Genomic DNA, 19,753 nt, shown 5'->3' with positions numbered 1-19,753 from the left:
GTGACTTTTTTTTGAACTCCCCTGTCTGGGTTGAGGCTTACTTTTGCAAGGATTACCCTGCCCGTCTCGGTCGTGCTTAGTCTCTCTAATTGGGAGACTCGCACTGCCTCCGCCAATTCTGCCCACGTGTTATGCACCCCGAGTTCGAGCAGTCGTTCGCTCGAGGTACCCATGGGCAGTCCTAGCGCCTTCTTAACGCATCTTCGAATCAGGCAGTCTAACTTCTCTTTTTCGCCGGCCTTGATGTCCAGGTAGGGCGTGGCGTAACTGATTCTGCTTATTACGTATGCCTGGATTAGTTTTAGTAAATTTCTCTCCTTGAGGCCTCTTCCTTTAGTGGCGACCCTCCTCAAGAGCCCGAGGGTTTGCATCGCGTAACTTTCTAATTTTTTCAGGACCTCTCCGTTGTGACCGTGGGATTGAATGACCATCCCCAAAATCCTGATCTGATCTACTTTTGGCACCGGTTTGCCCTCCACCTCCCAGACGGCCACTGACGTCCGACGGACAACCGAACTCGGGCGCAACTCGGCGGCCGATTTCGGACGTCCGCCGGAATTCCGGCGTACGTACGAAAGCGGATGGTCGAATCCGTTCGCCCAGCGGACAGCCGCCGTACGTCCGCCACTGGATTTGCTTTTACACAGCTATGATATAGTTTGTAGTCGTCGTGCTCGTCTGAACTGCGTATAAATCAGTAATGCCGCCAAGTCTGCATTATATGATGCCAGAGCGAATCGATGCGATAGAAAGCGTTTTCATTAAACAGTTTTTTTTTTATTTTCCGCATGTTTCATCGTTGAATTCTTCCATCCAAAATTTTTGATTAAAAGTTAAATAGCCATTAAACACGTTTCTATCATGATGCTTCGGTGAAATTTTAATCAGTGGCTGAATAGACGCAGCAAGCAGCAAGCTCAAAAAGAACGAAACCGAACCTATCCTCAAAAAAATCTGAAATGAGCCAATCCAATCCACCTGACAAGTTGAAGTTTAGTCATGGAAGATGGCTTCACGTTTTCGTGTTCTGCATTTTCTGCGCAGTTACAAATACCTACGGCTGTAATGCACTGCTAGCATTGTTTTTGCTGTGGCTTGGTGCGGCTGGCACACTTTGTTCACCCGCTGATTCCAAAGTAAGTATTTCACCGAACTTTTGTTTCTTTAGTTGAACTTTTCGATGCACCGATAGTGGTGAGCTTTTGCGTAAGGAAACAGCTCTGTACAGCAGCCGAACGGTCGAGTGTTTTAGGCGAGACTGACAGGATGGCTCCGCGCCGACTAACTAAAGTGCAGCCTCAAGTCTGAGGGCCATCTTTTCGGCATTACTGGACGCTGCGCCAGTAAGCAGCGCAACTTCTCTGTCTCTGATAAAGGAGTGCCTGCCCGAGCTTTAAAGGAGTTAATTTGTTAACCATGCGCAACGTGCTGAGTTGTAAAAACTATACGAGAAAACTTTTGCACTCCTCGAGCCTATCGTGCGACATGCCTACACTTGTGAAAACGTCGCGAGTTTTTTTGTTTTGTTTTTTTTTAATGGACAGCCGCTGATCTTTCTCTCTCGAGCTTTACGGCAACTACAGTTTCTAGAAGGAACGGCTGTAGCTACTAAATAACTAAAGGTTTAGTACTCTCCTTCAGCTTTGACAAACCAGGACAGCACCTTGCGCATGTTGGTTATGCATGTGGGACCGAACCGCGCAGAACAACCGGACAAGGAGATGAGAGAAAAAAAAAAGTCAGCACTTGTCTTTTTTTTGACCCGTTGTTCTGCGCTGTTCTGGCACGAATTTGACATACCGCCGCCGCGATACAGTTGGGCTGTGAGCTCTGGTGCCTGCAACGCCTTCTTTTATGCAAAACAGGCATACTGGGAGGCCATGCAAGCCGCGGGCTCAAAAAAAAAAAAAAAAAGAAAAAAACGAGTTGAGCAAAAGTGAGATGAAAACAAAATTGTTGTTGCTTTGTCCTTACAGATATTCAAAGGCTCCTCAGAACTTCACTGCATTATTGACAGCGAGATAATGCCAAAGCTGCACTAGAGCCATGCAGCACCTTATAGTGCATGATACTGAGCTTATGTGTCGCACTGAAAGCTCTTACCATGTTCTTAGATTATCATATTAAAGTAGCTTTAAACCCATGCTTGTTAATACAGTGATAGCCATAAATTGAATTTAGGGCATCATGCTCACATACAAGGCTTCTGATAACCGCTGGTCACATGATGTGGGCTATAGCAGAAACCTGTACCTGGTCATCTTACAAGCATTTGTGCAATTGATGCTTTTAATGTGTTGTAAAAGATTTTGTGTTCTGTTTCTGTATGGGAATGCTTTCCTTATTGAAGGCTAACATTTGGCTTGCTACAGCAAAACCTCTACCTAGTCATCCTAAAAACAGCACCGCAGTTGGTGCTTTTAATGTATTGTTGTGTTCTGCTTCTGTATGGCAATGCTTTTCTCGTTGAAGACTAGCGTGAGGCTTCCAAAAATTTTTCAGATGCCATTTGCTGTAGCCGATTTCGTAGGCCAACAGGAAGCAGCACTTTGAACATGGAAAACTGTCATCCACGGGGGAAAAACAGCAACATCCCTTTGCATTCTCATTTCTTTGGTATGGCTAAAAGTGAGTATTGTATCATTATCTATATTATTAATATTGAATCATGATTGTCAGTGTTGAAGTTGTTTGAGCGTGATGATTTTAAACACACAGGACATCCCTTCGACATTAAGGTTTTAGCTTGTTTACATGTAGGATGTAGAACTGGTTTCAACAAACTTTATGCAGCAAATTCTTTTTACATTGTCCACCATGTTACTTTTTGTCATTGGACACAGTCGTCCACTCTTAGCTTGAATGGGAATGTGTGGCATGCAGTTTGCAAAACAGCAATGCATCCGTCACAGCCATGCATCAAGGCTAAGTGGCTTGTGCGTAGAGGGACCAGCCGCTCCAGCTTCACGTCATCTGCCTCTTTGCTCCGGTGTGCAGACGTGCATTGAGGCAAAGTGGTTTATTTGTAGAGAAACCAGGAGCTTCTTTGTCACATCTGGCTGTTTGTTACGGTGTGCAGATGCGCATTGAGGCAAAATGGCTGATGTGTAGAGGGACCAGGAGCTGCTGCATAACGTCCTTCGCCTCTTTACTACAGTGCACAGCCGTGCATTGATGCTAAGTGGCTTGTGCATGGAGGGCCCAGGAGCTGCAGCTTCACGTCTGCCTCTTCGCTCAGGTACGCAGGTGCGTATTGAGGCAAAATGGCTTATGCATAGAGGGACCAGGAGCAGCTGTGTGGCATAGTGTGTATATTTGCTATGGTGCGTATCGAAGTACAATGGGGGGCTCATGTGTAAAGGTACCATGAGCTGCTGCGTCATGTCGTCTGCCTCTTTACTATGGTGCGCAGGCATGCATCAAGGCAAAGTGGCTTATGCATAGAAGGACCAGGAGCTGTTGCTTCACATCTGCTGTGATGCGCAGCTGCGTATTGTGGGTGGTGGTGGAAAACATTGCCATCAGATACAAATACAGGAGGTTACTAGCTGACCCTGAGGGGGCCTGTCCTGACAAAAACAAGGGGTCCCTAGTTTGGGACCCCAGTGGTGGTAGAGGGACTAGAGGCTGGTACTTCACGCTGTCTGCCTCTTCGCTACGGTGTGCGGCTGCGATGGATGCAGTGGCATCTCAAAAAGTGGATGCCACGCACTCGCATGTTCAGCCTGAGTGGACGACTGTGTACCTGCTATAGCTTTGTTATTCATAGAATAAACCTAGGCCAAGTTGAATAAATTATAGCTCACCTCATATGTGGTCAGCAAAGAAAAGCCACTCCAGAAAATCTGATGCATTTACTGTCATAGGGTTCTTATTCATATACATGCTACTGACAAGTCAGATTCTTCACCCTCAGAAATGCCAGAAAAATAACCAAGGGTGCTGCAATAGTCTAGCTTGCTCTTTCTCTGCAGACTTGAGTCAGATGTGTGTTCCATTGCTGTGGGTGGGACAGGCGTGAATCTTTGATTTTAAGCTTGCAACTAGTATGTTATTGTAGTTTAAAGGCAAAACGGTACTAATAATCGTAGCCCCCCGTGGCCTTTATCCCCTTTTAATAGTGTTGCTAGACACTGAATTACTAGTTTACTCTGCACTGTTTCTGTCTAGTTAATGTGCGGAGATGTACATATATTTATATGACTTGGAGTTGTCGACTTTGTACTTAGAAACATTGTAGTGTTATCTGATGTGTTGCTTTCATTTCTTTAATGATTTCTGTAAGGGATCGGTGGGTATGCTAGGCACCATTATTAGTCTGCTCTTTTTGGGTCACCTGTTCAATGCCCAGCTGCGGCCGTCTCCCACTTGCCCTCGGACAGGAGGCGGAGAGACGCGCACAGATAGGCAGCTACAGCAGCTACAGTGCTTAACGGAAACGTAGGCAGAGAGGGAAAGAAGTCCCCTCTTCCGAGGACTTTGCTGTCGCACTCGAAGACGCGGGGACAGGCAGTTTGTTCTCGTTGCTGTGTCATGTAAGGGGCTCATTTTTATTTAAGGAGCTTTACGAACAGTATACAACTAAGGGTTCCTTAGTACTAAGCGTACTAAGGGATCCTTAGTATGCTGACCGGACCCATCACCCGGAGGCAGCACAGCTTTGAAACGAGCACCTCTTTTGGAAGAACTGCTTATCGTTCAAAGAAAAAACACTGTCAGGTTGAAGAGTGTAAGGCCCTCTTCCTTGTTGGGGAGCCCATAAAAGTGACAATTATTCAGTGCAGGCGCGCTGAGTGGGGTCTCGTTGAGGATTCCAACCCTGGATGTTAACAATGGTGGGATATAGCGGCGTTGAAAAAGGGCAAGTGTGTAACAGTGACGGTATGATGTGGGTTGGCTCTTCTGATGTGGTCCGCAATGGTGCTGACTCGGACGCCAATAATTGCAATAATTGCCCTGTAAAAGGAGCCGCCAAGGATGCAAGCTTTGGGCAATGGTTGCGCACGTGGGACACCGTTTTGATGGGTTCTAATTATTTATTTTCTTTTTTTTTTTCCGAGGGGAGAGAGTTTGGCATGTGACCTAGTGAGCCAATCATTTCGAGGTCCATTCTCTAAATTCCGTTTGTTGTGAAACGAATTTGTTGTCCCTTTTGCATTGCTTGTATTAGGGAGAGGGTGAAGAACTTATGAAAGTGGAAAGACATGCCAAAATGTTTGTTAGCCAGTCATGTGTGAGTTCGTTGTCATCGGGGAGAAGAAATGTGGGCGGAGTCCCGAAGTTAATGAAACGGCCCCGCGGCCTGGAGAACTCGTTCTGAGCTAGATTTTGATCTCTTTACTCATCGGCATAGATCATGGTCATTGTTTCACCTGTTGTAAATGCGTACATTCATGTATAAAATTTTCAGTTCATCTTCCTCTCCGTGTGCAAGTTGTTGTGGCCAGATGCAGTAAATTCACTATTTTCATTTCTATATAATGTGCCTTTCTGAAGATGGTGAGCTCTTTCGTCCAATCCTGTAAGAAAGCTGCAAAGCGCTCCCAAATCTTCCACAAAACTGTGTGATATCTTTAATACTAACTGCGGCTTGGTGTCACTCAAAACATGTAATTGAGGTAGATTTCTTCCCCCCCCCCCCTCTTTTTGTTCATTCAAATGAGGATCAGCGGACACTAACTCTTGCTTTTGTAATGCCCTAGGCCCCGCCTTAAGGTAGTACTCCAATGTCGATACCATTTTTATAGCTATGGCTGTCCAACAGCACTAATGTCTTTTATACACTTCTTTTACTAATCTCTTACCCAAGTGGTGGCTTATACTGCGGGGGCGAAAGTCTGGACAGTATGTCTGTAGATTTTGGACTAGAATCGCGATGTAAACGAATTGTGACCTTATTTCTCTTGCACACATGAAAGAACTAACGTTCAACTTTCACATCGACAAGTATGGTCCGAGTTTCCTGGTCGATGTGAAAGTTATGTACTTTGATTGCAGTTTGTGAAGTCCACACACTTGTCCCCGATATTACATAGGGGCAAATTAGGCGCCTTTACAGGGGCAGTTTCTTTGGCGCCCACTACCTTCCCCATAAAAAAGCTACAGTGTTTCTTGTGAACAGCTGGCTGCATTTATAAATACCATTATTTTTTTTTGTAATTTGTTGTGCGTAGTTGAGAGATCCATGACATACATCCATGCTGCATGCTGCCGGTAATACATCAGGAGCTTGTGGTTATCAGCTTTTTGTGTTTTGTGTAACTATAAGCCTTGCTATTGTAATGTCGCATAGCGCTGTGGGTAAACAAATAACTTTACTTTTAACTCTTGTAGAAGCATGAACACTGCGCAATCACTGCGGCGGGCTATGCTTCCACATTGGGCTTTAGCCACATGTCAAATGTCTATCTTTATTCTGCTGCAGCAGCTTGCATGTTATCAGATAAGTTAATTCGTCGCAGGTGCTCTAAGGAGACGCTTTCTAGACGCTTGTAGCCTAGATGTTGATGTCGATATACCCCCGACACGCCCAGGGAATGTCTTCAGTAGAGGGTACATGGAAACCAGCGAAATGTGCAGTTTACAGAACAAAAAGGTAACAATTTTAAATGATGTTATTATTGATCACTTCTTTTCAGAGCAGGAACAATGACTTTAGAAATCTGCCTGTTAAACCGCTCAAAATGCAGGTTTCTGCCGCCAATGCGTACCTGTGTAATACTGCAATGCTCTGGCTGTGCTTTATGTTCATATACAGCATCCTTTATGCTTAGTTTCTCTGCATGTGCACTCCATGTCTTGGGCATTGCTGAGGGCGCGTAGCAGCAAGCGTAACATGCCATGTTTGTTCAGAGTGGCATGTTCAAAGTGACAACATAAAAACATTAAAATACTGAATGCCAGGTTCTCGTCAAACTACGTTTGTATCTTTTGTTATTCTGCATGGGTTTTGCTGCAGTTATATGACCTTTCTTATAGTATGTGACAGTTCTGAATGGAGATGCATGCGTACAGTGCCATCTGGAAAAAGCAATTGAGAGAAACTGGCAGTTGCCCTTGGAGATGTGTAATCAAAGTTCAGCACAGATAACTTGAATTTCATTTTCCCTTCTATTGCAGGAGGAGCCCAGCCTGCTCTTTCCATCTTAGGCCTGAAAGACTAGCAACAGCTGATCGAGCAAATGCACAGGATAGTAACTGCTCCTGGAATCCCGGCCCGCGGAGGCCGCCCACACAGAACTCGATCATCTCGCTAATTCCGAAATATTAGGTTTCAATAAATACCTTTTCCTCCACCACCTCCCCAAGGGAAGAGCTGTCACGGCCAAGGATAATTTAAAAAAATTATTCAAGTAGATTCTTAATACTCCAGTTGGCCTGCATTTTGGCATGCCATTCCTTAACATCGATATTTTTTTAGTGTAGACTATTTATGCATGCAGTTTTTGCAATAAAGGCAAAAAAAATGCTTTTTTTACAACCTTGCATGCTGGTATGCCTATGCACTTAGCATGTTTTCAGGAATGGTGCATTTGTGTAAACCTCAGCTAGCATATGTGCCTCTTTGATGGAAGTTTGCACACTACTGTTCAGTGCTTTGTGTGTGAAAGTAAAGCAGACAACAGGAAACTTGAACCTGTTGCATATTCTATTGTCTGCTTTACTCTAACGACAAAGGCATTGAGCACTAGTATGTGACTGAAATTTCCATGGCACATGCTTGCTGAGCTTTACACGAATGTTATTGTCAAGTTTTTACACGAATAGCGGGCCCTGCAAGCATGTTCCGGGAAACGTCCGAATGTCCGCCTCCGGCTGCCCGTCGGACGTCCGTGGGACGCGATCCGGATCCACGAACGATAGTCCGACGGACGTCCGCTGTACGTATATCGAACATCACCGGACTTCCGTCGGATGTCCGAAGGTCCGAGAACGGACGTCCGTCGGTCGACCGTCGGACGTCTATGGCCGTCTGGGCTGACTGAGGAGAGGCCGTGACGTCACTTTTTGCGACGCCGGCCCGCGGCAAGCATTTCTGCATGGTTTCCAGTCGAGCTACCCCGAAATGCTCAAGCACAAGTGTGGAGCTTTCGGCAACGGCGCCTGCCTCGGGCGCGTCGGGCACTGCTGTTACTCCACTTCACGGGCAGCGGTTGACGGCCGTCGTGATTGCCGGCTGACTGATTGCATTCACGTACAGAGGCAGCGTTTGCGCTTGCCATGAGCGCCGCTGCTGCTCGGTTTTGCTCCTTTAGCATAGAGAAACGTATGTTTCTCTATGTCTTTAGTGCAATAAACCACCTTTGCAGTCAAGGCCTTGGAGGACTGCCGTGTGACTGGGGTGCAAGACGAACGTCGTGCCCAGGCTCCGGCTGTCCTCGAGGTGGGCAAGCTCATGAACGTACGCTCGCGTCTTCATGTGAAACGAAAGCGCGCGCGTCTCGCATGATAGCTGCGGTGTTCGCTTATGGCAGTAGGTCAGTTGTGAGCAGACGACACGCAGACGACACGCAGACGAGGCAAGGTATGACCAGTATGACGAGGAGGCGCGGAGGAACACGCGCCCTCCTGATTGGCTGAGGACGGAGGAAGCTGTCAGCTTGAGCACATGGCGTTCCGTAGTGACTGGCGTTCCGTAGTAGCAAAGTCTGGTAGTGGTAGTTTTCATGGCTTGGTTGTTTTGTTTTCACGCGGAGAAATCATTTGGAGCGTTGTTGGCAGCACGCGCACGGCGAACATGACTGGTTGAGTGGCTGCAGTTTGTGCGCTAACGTTTGGTAAGAATACCATTTCAACTCTCAATTTGCCCTAGCTCATGTAAAATGTGGCTTTCAGGTCCGTCATTGTTAAATCAGTTCCACGCTGTCACAGGCCATGGCGACTGCTTTTGATCAGAATATTAACCGAGTGGCTAATGTTGCGAAGCAATGTTTTCTAAGCTGTTACTGCAGGTCGCTGCATTTTATTTAGACAGATTTAGAGCAGTAAAGTAGACACAGTGGCGCGGACCCGCGCGAATTCAAAGGCAGCGTTCCTGTTAACTCGTGACACTCTTCCAGTTTCAGCCCAGTCTACGCATACTTAACGTAGGGAATATCACTTTGACTGCTTATGTAGACTCCAGAGCGGTCCCCTCTCATGGTTTTTCGCTGTCTGCGGCTGAACCTGCAAGCAGTGCGATCATGGAGCCGACCTCTGAGAAAAGGCGCTCGTTGTGGACGCTGCACCAATGATCCTGCATTGTTTACGTCGAAGTATGCATAGTGTAATAGTTTTTTGTTCTGGGAAGAGTTCTGTGCACTGGGAGTGCAGCCGCGTCACTCTTGCAAGTTACAAAAACCATCGTGTGCAGACAGCACCTTTGTCAGTATAGCCTACGATTAGCTAATATATGCCTCATTACACGCGCTGGTTTTCAGCCCGTCAAATTTCTCGCTGTGCTGTTGTTACCCTTTCGTATGTTCTTGCAAATAGTACTGCAGTGATGCTGAGAATTGCTGCATGAGAAGGGAACAATTTCGAGCTGAAAATATTCTTTCAGTGGTTTAATTCACACTACCCACATTTGTAATGAAGCTGTCTAAGGTCAGTGTTGTTGCAAGTGTTGAGGCAAGACGGTTTCTGTACCTTTTGGCTATGACAGTGTTCCTGCTGTCATAAAAGTATTTTTACATTTGTGAGTTGTGTACTGCTTGAATTCTCCAATCAGTCTCAAAACATTGCTTATGTATAGTCTAATGAGGTGAGCGTTATCATTTTATTTATACATGATTTTACAAAAGAGAAAAGTGCACTGCCATATTGGGCACTGGGCTGCTCTCGTAACACAGGAGTTAACGACTGACCAGCTTAACAGCCCAGTCAAACCATTTTCTCAGAGAGTCGATTCTGTTGACTCAGAACCCTGCTTCTTATTTTAGTGATGCTGTGGTGTCTGAAATGAACTAACTGTTCAATCAATTGAATTTACAGCATGATGGCCGCCCCCACTGAGTGGAAGACCCTCCCCACATATGCAGCCCACGTGGCCACCCTTCTTCCCAAGGAGTCCTCGGCTGCTGGGTTGACCAAGGAGTTGCGCTCGCTTCGCTCTCCATTCACCAACACCCGTGTCTCTCTACCACTACACTGCACTGTGGTAAGGCATTGTTGGGACATTTGCTGTGCAGGGACTTTCACATTCATCCAAAACCATGGGAGACTTTTTTTTCTTGGCACAGATTGTTTGCCCCACTTCTATAAGTTTTGCTTCCACAGGGTTAGGGTAGACAGTACTGAAACAAAATCACTTCACAATCAATTTCTTAAATGAGCAGTGACTAGACCACTTTCTTGCCACGTTTGCCTTAATAGCACACTCACTCTGTTTAAAGGGGTCGTGAAACGAAAATGTAGCTGCCCAGTTACAATTTTCCTTGCTTCAGTAAACATTCGGTATGCCTATTCCAAAATATCTCGTCGAAATATTGCTTCTGCATTTAATAATACCATTCTGAAATCAAAGCATTTTTGCGTTCCTGAAGCGACCATGCGACCCTGTAGGCCGGAATTAGAAGTACTCGCCTACGTCATGTTTAGCCGTTTGGAAACGCAGATATAATCATTATTTCCCATACAATAATAGGTTGCTGTTAAAGTTAGCAAATAAAAATATATTAATTATTCGCTCACGCAAACGCATTTCTTCAACAATACTGTCACGTGACGCGCGGTCGGTGGCGGCGGCGGAGCAGGACGGGTGGTAAAGCTCACTTTACGGGTGGTGTCTGCTTCTCGCTGCGCTCTGGAACAGAGCGAGAGGTGACGCTCAAGTTCAGATTTTCGGTAACGACGGCTATACCTCGCTCCGCCGGGTACTCCAAATGACAATGGTTCCAATCTAATTTGTTGTTGTTTTCTTTTTCTTTTTTTGTGAACATTCGTGATGGAGCACAACGTCTTGAGCAGTCTCATACCACCGGTACAACTTGGTTGTGCGGCCGCTGCTGTAATTTTTTTTATTTTTATTATTCTTGGCGTCATTAAAGATACGGTCTAAATACGGTTCCAGGTCAAAGAAATCGACAAGTGTGTTCAATCCGAGTGGTGGGTGGAGTGTTTCAGGAGCGGGCGCCGCGGCGCGTACTCGTATATTAGTTGATCGCCTCCGCGCTGCATCACTGAGAATAGCGTGTCGAGCTTCGCTTCCTTTATTTCGGCCGGATGACCTGAACTATGGCACTACACGGAAAGCCGGAAACCGAAAAAAAAAAAAAAAGGTTGCTACAATGTACTTGGGTGGCCCTTTCACCCTACGCGTTGTCGCAGCTTTGCGACAACGCGTAGGGTGAAAGGGCATACTTAAGGGCATACCTAAGGGTGAAAGAGGAAGCATACTTCCTACAACGTCTACAGTACTCAGACTTCGCCTATTTTTCCTGTCACCGTTAGGTTCTGGGTTTAGGCGTGTTGTGCGGGTTTGAGTGCTCGCTATGCCAACCGTGTACGTCGCGATCGATTGCAGCACGGCTTCTCCGAGTGGAAGTAACGTTCGCTTTCACAAGTTTTGGCACACCGATTGGGTTCATGTGTTCGTACTACTTTCTACTGGAAGTCCTAAATGAACCTCGGCGTCATTCGAAGCCTCGGCATGGACCGGAAACGAAGAAAGCTCACCTAAAACGATGCGTCGTACCGACGCAAAACCGCTGGCCCAGTGCATTGGCAAAAAAAAGTGTAGGTCGCGTGATAAAGGCAGTAAACGTAGTTGCGATTTGTAGCCTTACAGATATGCTTATTTGAGAACTACTCGACTCGCAGAAGCCACCAGTTCTATTTGATTGTTTCCTGCCAGATTGCCCTCATAGCAGTAATATGCGCATTTTGGATTTTTTTTTATTTTGAACGATACCGTGAGGCCAGCACAACAGGTGCCCCTACCAGCATATCGTACCACCCAGAACAGGCCCCTTGGTTCCACTTCGATCACGTTCTTTCCACAGCACTCATCTAGTCCCATAGAACCTGATGAAGACTCCAAAGAGGAGGATCATGTTGAGCAGAGCTCAGAATCCTTCACATCATTTAAAAGACATTTCTAGGGTAAAAATTGTTCACCTCAAAAGCTCATACGCCCCATGTCCTTGCATTACGATGGTGTGATTACCAGATCAACCATCCAGGAGAAATGCATTCACGCAAGTGTTATTGATTGGAAAGGCGGATAGATTGGCTTAAAAGTTTAATATCTGACCTGCTACAGAAAGAGAAGAACAAAGAGGGTCGTGACTTGATTAAAATATATACAGAATCCTTCACATCATTTAAAAGACATTTCTAGGGTAAAAATTGTTCATCTCAAAAGCTCATACGCCCCATGTCCTTGCATTACGATGGTGTGATTACCAGATCAACCATCCAGGAGAAATGCATTCACGCAAGTGCTATTGATTGGAAATGCGGATAGATTGGCTTAAAAGTTTAATATCTGACCTGCTACAGAAAGAGAAGAACAAAGAGGGTCATGACTTGATTAAAATATATACAGGAATAGTAACTTGCACCACAGTCACGAGTCAAGTCCTGTGTCATGCAAGAAGCAGCAGAAAGCCTGCACTGCCTGTAGAGCTTTCCATTTCTGGCCAACCGGCCAATAAGTCCTCTGAGAGAGGCCTGTTGCCAAAACACTTCAAAGAAGTAACTCGAGTTATTGTTTTGCACGCATATACTGGGACACACCACTAGTACACGCTCCAGAGTCTCCGTAATGTCACATGTGGAACATTCTGGGCAGTCTGCCTGTCCAATTAAGTATAAATATTTGTGTGTGAAACCACATTTAGATGCAGTCTATGGAGAAAGCATGCATAATGGCACATAATTGGCAAGTGGGTATGGATCCACTAAAGCACTACCTTGTGGCCTTGAGCACAAGTAGATATAAGGAACTCAGTGATGTGTAGTGCCAAAGGCTGGTAAGGGTGTGGTGTTGAAAACTTCCAAAAATTTGTAATGCAGGCTTTGAAACTGTGAATTCACACCACTTCTAAAGTGGTTTCCCACAGATGTGGAAAGCCTCTTACCAAGGGGCCACAGGCTCAGCAGCGGTGCCCTTAAAAAAAAGATGAGTCATGTTCTGAGCGCCATCACCACAATTGTAGGCGACGCTTGCGGTGATACAGATCTGTGTATACATGGATAGAGTTGTAATATTCTCACCAGATGTATGTCAGATTAAGTTGCTTGAATCTACTAATTGATATCTTGGATTTCTCCAGTATCCCGAGAACATGCAAACGCACCAAAGGTTAAGTCATTACACACAGAGGTTGGGTGGGGTGGTATGGGAAGTCGTAGCGTGATAGCATTTGTAATTAATGGCAGCGGAGTGTACGTGAAAAACTGCTGTTCAGCTGCTCATCATCAGTGGGTGGCAATGGTGTTGTGCAAGTAGTCGTAAATACACACAAAGTGGTTCGTGTGACAATTATGTAGATATTGGGCAGGCACGTGACATTCTGAAGTAACAGCACAAAACGTGGATGGGAGCGCAAGACGAGAAGACGACACAATGTCTCATCGTCTTCTCGTCTTGTGCTCCCGTCCACGTTTTGCGCTGTTACCTCAGGATGGAAAACCAACAAGCCCAACCTGCTATTCTGGCTAACATGCCATTGTTTGAGGTGCATTGCGGCAGCCAAGGTTTATCCCAAGCACCTGCACTTCTATGTACATGTTAAAGAGTACTGGGAGTGGTGCTCATATGGGTGTGTACCATTTTCCTGGCTCGGGCAATCAGATTGCAGGCGGGCTAGCACACACAGCCCAAAGCACATGTAGTAGAAGTTTGGACTGTTGAACCGCGAAGTCTTCAGTTCAATTCCTTCCTTTATATTTTTCAATTTGTATGAGTATCATACAGTCTGTGCTTGTATGGTTAAATTGCGAGGGTGTACACATCACCTGCGCTCCTGACCAACCTCACTCTGCATAAGTATTCACCAAGCAGTTTTCGTTCCATCAAAAGGCTTTCACAATATTCAGCGACACAAGCAGCTACTCAGACAGCATCAGTGTAGCATTCTTGGAGCTTCGCAAATCTGTGGTTACATTGTTTACTAGCAAAACATGCACGGTATGTAGATATGTGTACTAGGACGCATAAGATGCCGTGACAATGTGGACTGCCCTTACGTCTACAGCTGCCCTTTAATCCTGTTACATTCTAGCCTGCAGTGAATTCAGCAGCAAGGTTTCACAATTAAATCATCCCAACTTTATATTTCTAGACTTGACCCCAGCACCGACAAAGTTCATTGTATTACCAGCATTTTGGTGGCATATTCAACCAGCAGGCCAATTAACTCAACGTCATGCAGGTTCTAGTGCAGATGTTTTCATGCAAACTACGGGTATCATCAACGAAGGAGGCTTTTACTATACATACCTTTTCAGCACGCTGTTTTATGACTGGTTAAAGTCTGGTACATTTCAAAGTATAAGGCACATATTATTGTATGCATGTCTACAGATTGCAGATTATGCTGGCTTGCTTCTGAATGAGACTGCAAAATGCTGAAAACAGTGGCCACCTTTCAAAGCAGCTTTTGCAGAAAACGGTTTGATTTTTCTATTCCCCATGAGCCACTATTTTTCGAGGTCGTGTAAAGGTGAACGCGGCAACTAGAAAATCTAGGTTTGTCAGTGACACAAGGACCACCACTTTGTAGTACATTTGGGCATTATCTAATGTTACCAAATGAGTGTTATAGACATGTTGCTTTCAAAATAATTTATTGGTTGGCCGCAGGTTCATCAGTGCATACAAAATTTTTAGGCTAGAAGGAAGTTGACCTAGAGCAAGACATCTTTTATTCACGCTTCTTTGCTGTCTTCCTCTCTCCTAAATATACAAATGTGTATATACAGCTTCACAATCATGATGTGTTGAGGTCAGTGCTAAATAAAAAAAAAATGCATTCGACAAAGGTATAGTTAGAGATTGAGTACACAAAATTCATCCTAAGTGAGCCTATATATGTCTTGTAGATTCCAAGGAAAGGCAAGTATAGCAGGGGGCAGCAGAAACTCAGGCAGGCAGATAAAAAGTTTGCGGGGATCAGATGGATGCAGCTGACAGAGGATCGGGTTATTTGGATAGATATGGGAGAGACATCTATACAAGCAGGTATATACACAACTGCACAATTATGATGCATTTGCGGTCAGTGCTAAAAAAAATTACACCCATCAAAGGTATAGGTGGGGAGTGAGCACACAAAATTCATTCTAAGTGAGCCTATATATGTCTTGTAGATTCCAGGGGAAGGCAAGCGTAGCAGGGGGCGGCAGAAATTCGGGCAGACAGATGAGATTAGGAAGTCTGCGGGGATCATATGGATGCAGCTGATGTATCTGCGGTCAGTTCCAAAAGAAGAAAAATTCTACCCGTTAAAGGTAAAGGAAGGGAGTGAGTACACAAAATTTCATTCTAAGTGAGCCTATATATGTCTTTTAGATTCCAAGGGAAGGCAAGTTTAGCAGGGGGCGGCAGAAACTCGGGCAAGCAGATGAAATTAGGAAGTTTGCGAGAATCATGCACCTGGCGCAGGATCGGGTTATTCGGATGGATATGGGAGAAGCATTTGCCCAGCAGTGGGTGCAGTCAGGCTAGTGATATCAACAAGACTAACAACTGGATGAGTTGGTACTGATTCATCTTAAAACCAGCCAGAAGACGAAACACGTGAGAGGAGCACAAGACAAAGTTTGACTAACAACTGAAATGTTACTGAAGGAAAGAGGCAAAAGAAGATTCGCACAGAAATGCACGTGCACGAAAAACCCCCAAAGCAGTGAAAGCGTGGAAAGCAGAAAGGGTCTAAAAAATCAAAATCTAAAAAAAGCAAATTCCTTATGGTCAAGAACCACTCGTTACAAAAGGGAAGCCACAGATCCAAGTCCAAAGGCACACTATACTGCAAAGGCTAAGGACGTGTGTGTGGCTAAGAAATCGGTCAACAGTCTTTTGGGGCCTTTTTTACATGTGCATCTCTGTGCAAGTCTTCTTTTGCCTCTATCCTTTAGTAAAATTCCAGTTATTAGTCCAGCTGTCCTGCAATTCTCTCTTCTCATATTTTCCGGCTTGTTTCAGAATGAATAAGGTGATGACTCTACAAACCTTGCACAAACTGTCAGATGGAAACCTTTCCCTTATTTGGCTTGCATTACAAATAGGGAGGACTTTACTGTGATGTCTGCCGAGGCATCCCCAAAGCCAGTGCGCAAGCTGGCTGTAGCAGATGTAGTGGTGCCTCCTGTTGACAAGAAAAAAAGCAATATTCACTTTTCAGCATAGCAAAATGAAAATATGATTTAGGTCTTTTACAAATTTGAAAGTTATTCATGCATCTGTACAATTAATTCCCGTCTAACAGAAGCTGTACAGTGTAACTTTCACTGTCAATTTATTCTCCCTGGAAGTATGGCAAACTTTGAATTCTGCTGCAGGTGATTGAGAGAGAATGAGACCCACCAATATTAGAACTCCAGTGCAATCACAATTTGCTACTGCAGCAAAATAATGCCTGAAGGCAATGCAGCTTTTGACTGACAAAACCTGGTAGTCGTCTTACACCCTCTATACTAGTGTTGTGGCCGATGTCAATGTCCACGCTGATATCATCCGCATAGCACGAAGATGTTAAGTATGCGACTTATGCATTAAGCAGCTCTGTGCATGGAGTCATTCTATTCGAAGGAGCCATAAACTACAAGTGCACTTCTGTCAACAGCTCTCAGTTGTTTTCCCACAACACGGCACGTGCCAAACTTTCTGCAAGTGCTGCAAAACTACTCTATAACTTCATTTGCTAACTGTAAAATTTCCAACACTTACTCAAACTGTAGAAGTTTCGGTGTACATCTTTCTTTCTTTTTTTTTGGGGGGTTGTTACATTTCAGCACATGTAAAATGTCAGTGTCAAAGCATTTTGGAGAGGTTTACTGTGTGCAGGTGTTGAGGATGGTATCAGTGAAGTCAATTTTTTTAATTATATTTGCACACTATACAACACTCACCTAATGCAAGTGGGCAAAAAAAAAACTAGCAAATAAAACTTTGAGTGCTGGTATGGTGATTGTTCTGGCAGCAAGTGGGGACAGGCTATAACAAGAGTTGTCGGGCTAGTTAGTGATCGTCTGCAGAAGCCAGTCCTGCCCTGTGTGTTTTTCTTTTCCGTGTCGTTTTTTTAGTGCATTTTCCCACGGCTTCCGCAGGAGACAGGCTACTTCACTGCATGCAATTTCACTTAGCACAGAGTCCTCCGAAATGAGATTGCTTTTGTACTTATTTACTGCATTTCTTGTGGCATTCCTTATGTATTTATGTTTTGAAGTGCTGCACTTGCTGAAGGTCATACCTGGCTAATAAAACAAGTAAATGTGTCCGGACAGCGTTCCCCCCCCCCCCCCCCTCGTTACTTCACATCAATGTGCATGCCCTTTCCATTTAGCAAGTTCACACTATCAGATGATGCGTGTTTTCTCATTTACTCGTGCATGGAATTAAGCAAACCAGTAATTTGCATGGTGAAACGTCATGCTCATGCGCTTCTACGAAAACAAGAAAAATATGAAAACCAGCGATGTGTTCGCGCTAACGTGGCGCAATATCAACACTGTAGACAGTGTAGATGATCGCAGGTAAGTAACGTTAAAGGGGAAGCTTTATTTTATTAACACTGCCCTCCGCAATAGATTTCATTACAGCATTTCTTGCTCGAGAAAATGAAAAACAGGTGCCGCTTGTTCAAGTTATGTCGCCTTTCGCTCAAGGTTCTTACCTTGTGTTCTCGACTAGCAGTCCATGATCAAGAAGCATTTGGAGTAAATGCGGATGATCTGTAACACCCAGACGGCTGCTTCAACTACGTAGTCGCCGCCAGGATCTCGCCAGATGCTCTCAAGAGCAGTCGGCATCGGCACGCACCGTCCGCAGCTGCACCTGTTCGAAAGCTTCGGTTAGCGATTGCGCACTCTCGCAACGGTCAAACGTAGGCTAGGCTGCAAGAGTCGGACATACATACCAATGCGTAGTTCCGAAACGGCTGGGATCGGGAGGCTGACGGTTGGGGCTTCTACAAGCCGGAGTTGTGTCGCGGTTACCGCGGCCTCCCGACACAAGTGTTACTGTACCGGTCGCTCGCAGGGTCCATCTTCGCCGACCTGGCACCCGAAAAGTTGCGTCGGCGTAAGGCTCAAAGCCCACGATGTAACCATGTTTTAACAGTAGCTACTATATTCTAGTTCATTATAGCAGCACAGCGACGCTGGAACCCACGGAGGAACCTAGGCGTCGGCCATATTAAAAAACCCTATGTGAGCGTAGAGTAGGGCACAATTAAAACCTCTAAAATACACCGAGCTTGGTCAACTTTGGCTCAGCAGGCTCCGGCAACGGGAGCTTCTCATTGGCTTAGCGCTATGACGTATCTGTTGAGTTGAGGAGGACGCGCGCTAGGAAACCGAAATTCTGTTTTTGTCGCTATTAAATCAACGCGGGCGATGAAACGAATCGAGGTATATTATATGATGCAGGACAAGGATTCCATTTAACTAAGCCGTGCAAAATTTCCGGAAAACGTTTCACGACCCCTTTAAGTCCACAAACTTTTTATCGCTTTTATGTGATTCCTAGTTATTTATGTTACTTCCTGCTTTAATCTGCGAGGCTAGGAAGGAGCATGGAAGAATCGAGTATTTGCAAAATTTTCCAAGTAAGCTTTCATACAATGATTTTTTTTTTATATAATGTTGAATTCCAATGGCAGATCGCGAGCGCTTGGCCGAAGCACGAACGGAGCGCCTCGTTCGCGCCGAGATCCCTTCCTCCATATTTGCCATTGGAACATGTTCGCTCCCGTAGGAGCACTTAGTGCAAGAAAAAGCTCTTGAGGCGGTGCTAGACGCAGCCGGATCATCATCATCAACTGGATTATCCCAGCATCCCATGTGTGAAAGGCGAAAGCCTGAGGTCTCATCTTGTCTAGCGTTTCTGCCATCTCCAATCCTACACTTGAATGCACGCCAAGGAAAGCCACGCGACAGGAGCGATGGCGTACAATTAAAACGCGCACTACTGTGCCTTTCCTCCAGAATTAGTGCTGCACTGCGAGACGCAGCGTCCATGTCGTCCATCGCTTTGCGAAGCACCGCGGCGATGTGAAGCAGAGCTGCCGCAGCCGGTTGTGACGTGAAACAGAAGCGGGTACAACGTCACGCTGGCTTCCGGCAAATACCTTCGCTCCATGGAGCGATCCGGGATCGACACGAGATCCTGATCTGCCATTGGAACCGACAACTCCCGCTCCCGTTCTGCTATTAGAATAGCGTAGCTCTGGCCAGAGCAGAAAAACCTGCTCTGGATCTGCCATTGGAATTCAACATAACAAACCCAGTCACAAATTGCATTTTCATCTACTTCTCTTCGCACAAAACGGGAGGGCATTGGGAGCTTGTTGCCCTGCACGGCAACCTGTTTGAAAGCCATGTAACAAGAATGGGGGTTCACTTTTTGTTCAAGAGTAATAAACCAGAGATAGTTACTGGTAAGGGAATGGCTCCATTGTACCCTTTCAGCAACTACCCTATTCACTTGATCTCAAAAGTATGTGGAAACTGTTTGGGGTTCAGGTTGACACCATTAAGGGGTGTCATCCTACTTCCCCTTTCCAAAAAAGAATAAAATATGGTGTGATTGGTGCACCTGTCATCA

General features: G+C 45.4%; 1 protein-coding gene and 2 long non-coding RNA genes across 3 annotated transcripts in view; 2 read left to right on the top strand and 1 right to left on the bottom strand.

The window, feature by feature from the left end:
• The first annotated feature begins 1,001 nt into the window (after positions 1 to 1,001).
• Positions 1,002 to 7,349, top strand: LOC146192585 (uncharacterized). Its single transcript, XR_014706763.1, has 3 exons — positions 1,002 to 1,136; positions 2,503 to 2,628; positions 7,120 to 7,349. It is a non-coding gene; the product is annotated as an uncharacterized LOC146192585 (long non-coding RNA).
• Positions 7,350 to 8,591: 1,242 nt separating this feature from the next.
• LOC146192583 (uncharacterized) overlaps positions 8,592 to 19,753 on the top strand; it is a 53,692-nt gene continuing 42,530 nt past the window's right edge. Inside the window, exons 1-2 of the mRNA XM_084602483.1 lie at positions 8,592 to 8,777; positions 9,973 to 10,138. Coding sequence (XP_084458609.1) covers positions 9,974 to 10,138 — 165 coding nt within the window. The 5' untranslated portion in view covers positions 8,592 to 8,777; position 9,973. The remainder of the gene's footprint in view (positions 8,778 to 9,972; positions 10,139 to 19,753) is intronic.
• LOC146192584 (uncharacterized) lies at positions 15,466 to 18,242 on the bottom strand. The gene is made up of 3 exons (XR_014706402.1): positions 18,066 to 18,242; positions 17,823 to 17,983; positions 15,466 to 16,295 (listed from the first exon to the last, which is right to left on the bottom strand). It is a non-coding gene; the product is annotated as an uncharacterized LOC146192584 (long non-coding RNA).

This window comes from Amblyomma maculatum, chromosome 4 (genome assembly GCF_055883805.1).
Source record: "Amblyomma maculatum isolate TAMU_Amacu chromosome 4, ASM5588380v1, whole genome shotgun sequence".
NCBI classification, from domain to species: domain Eukaryota; kingdom Metazoa; phylum Arthropoda; class Arachnida; order Ixodida; family Ixodidae; genus Amblyomma; species Amblyomma maculatum.
This window is presented reverse-complemented; position numbering and strand designations above follow the sequence as displayed.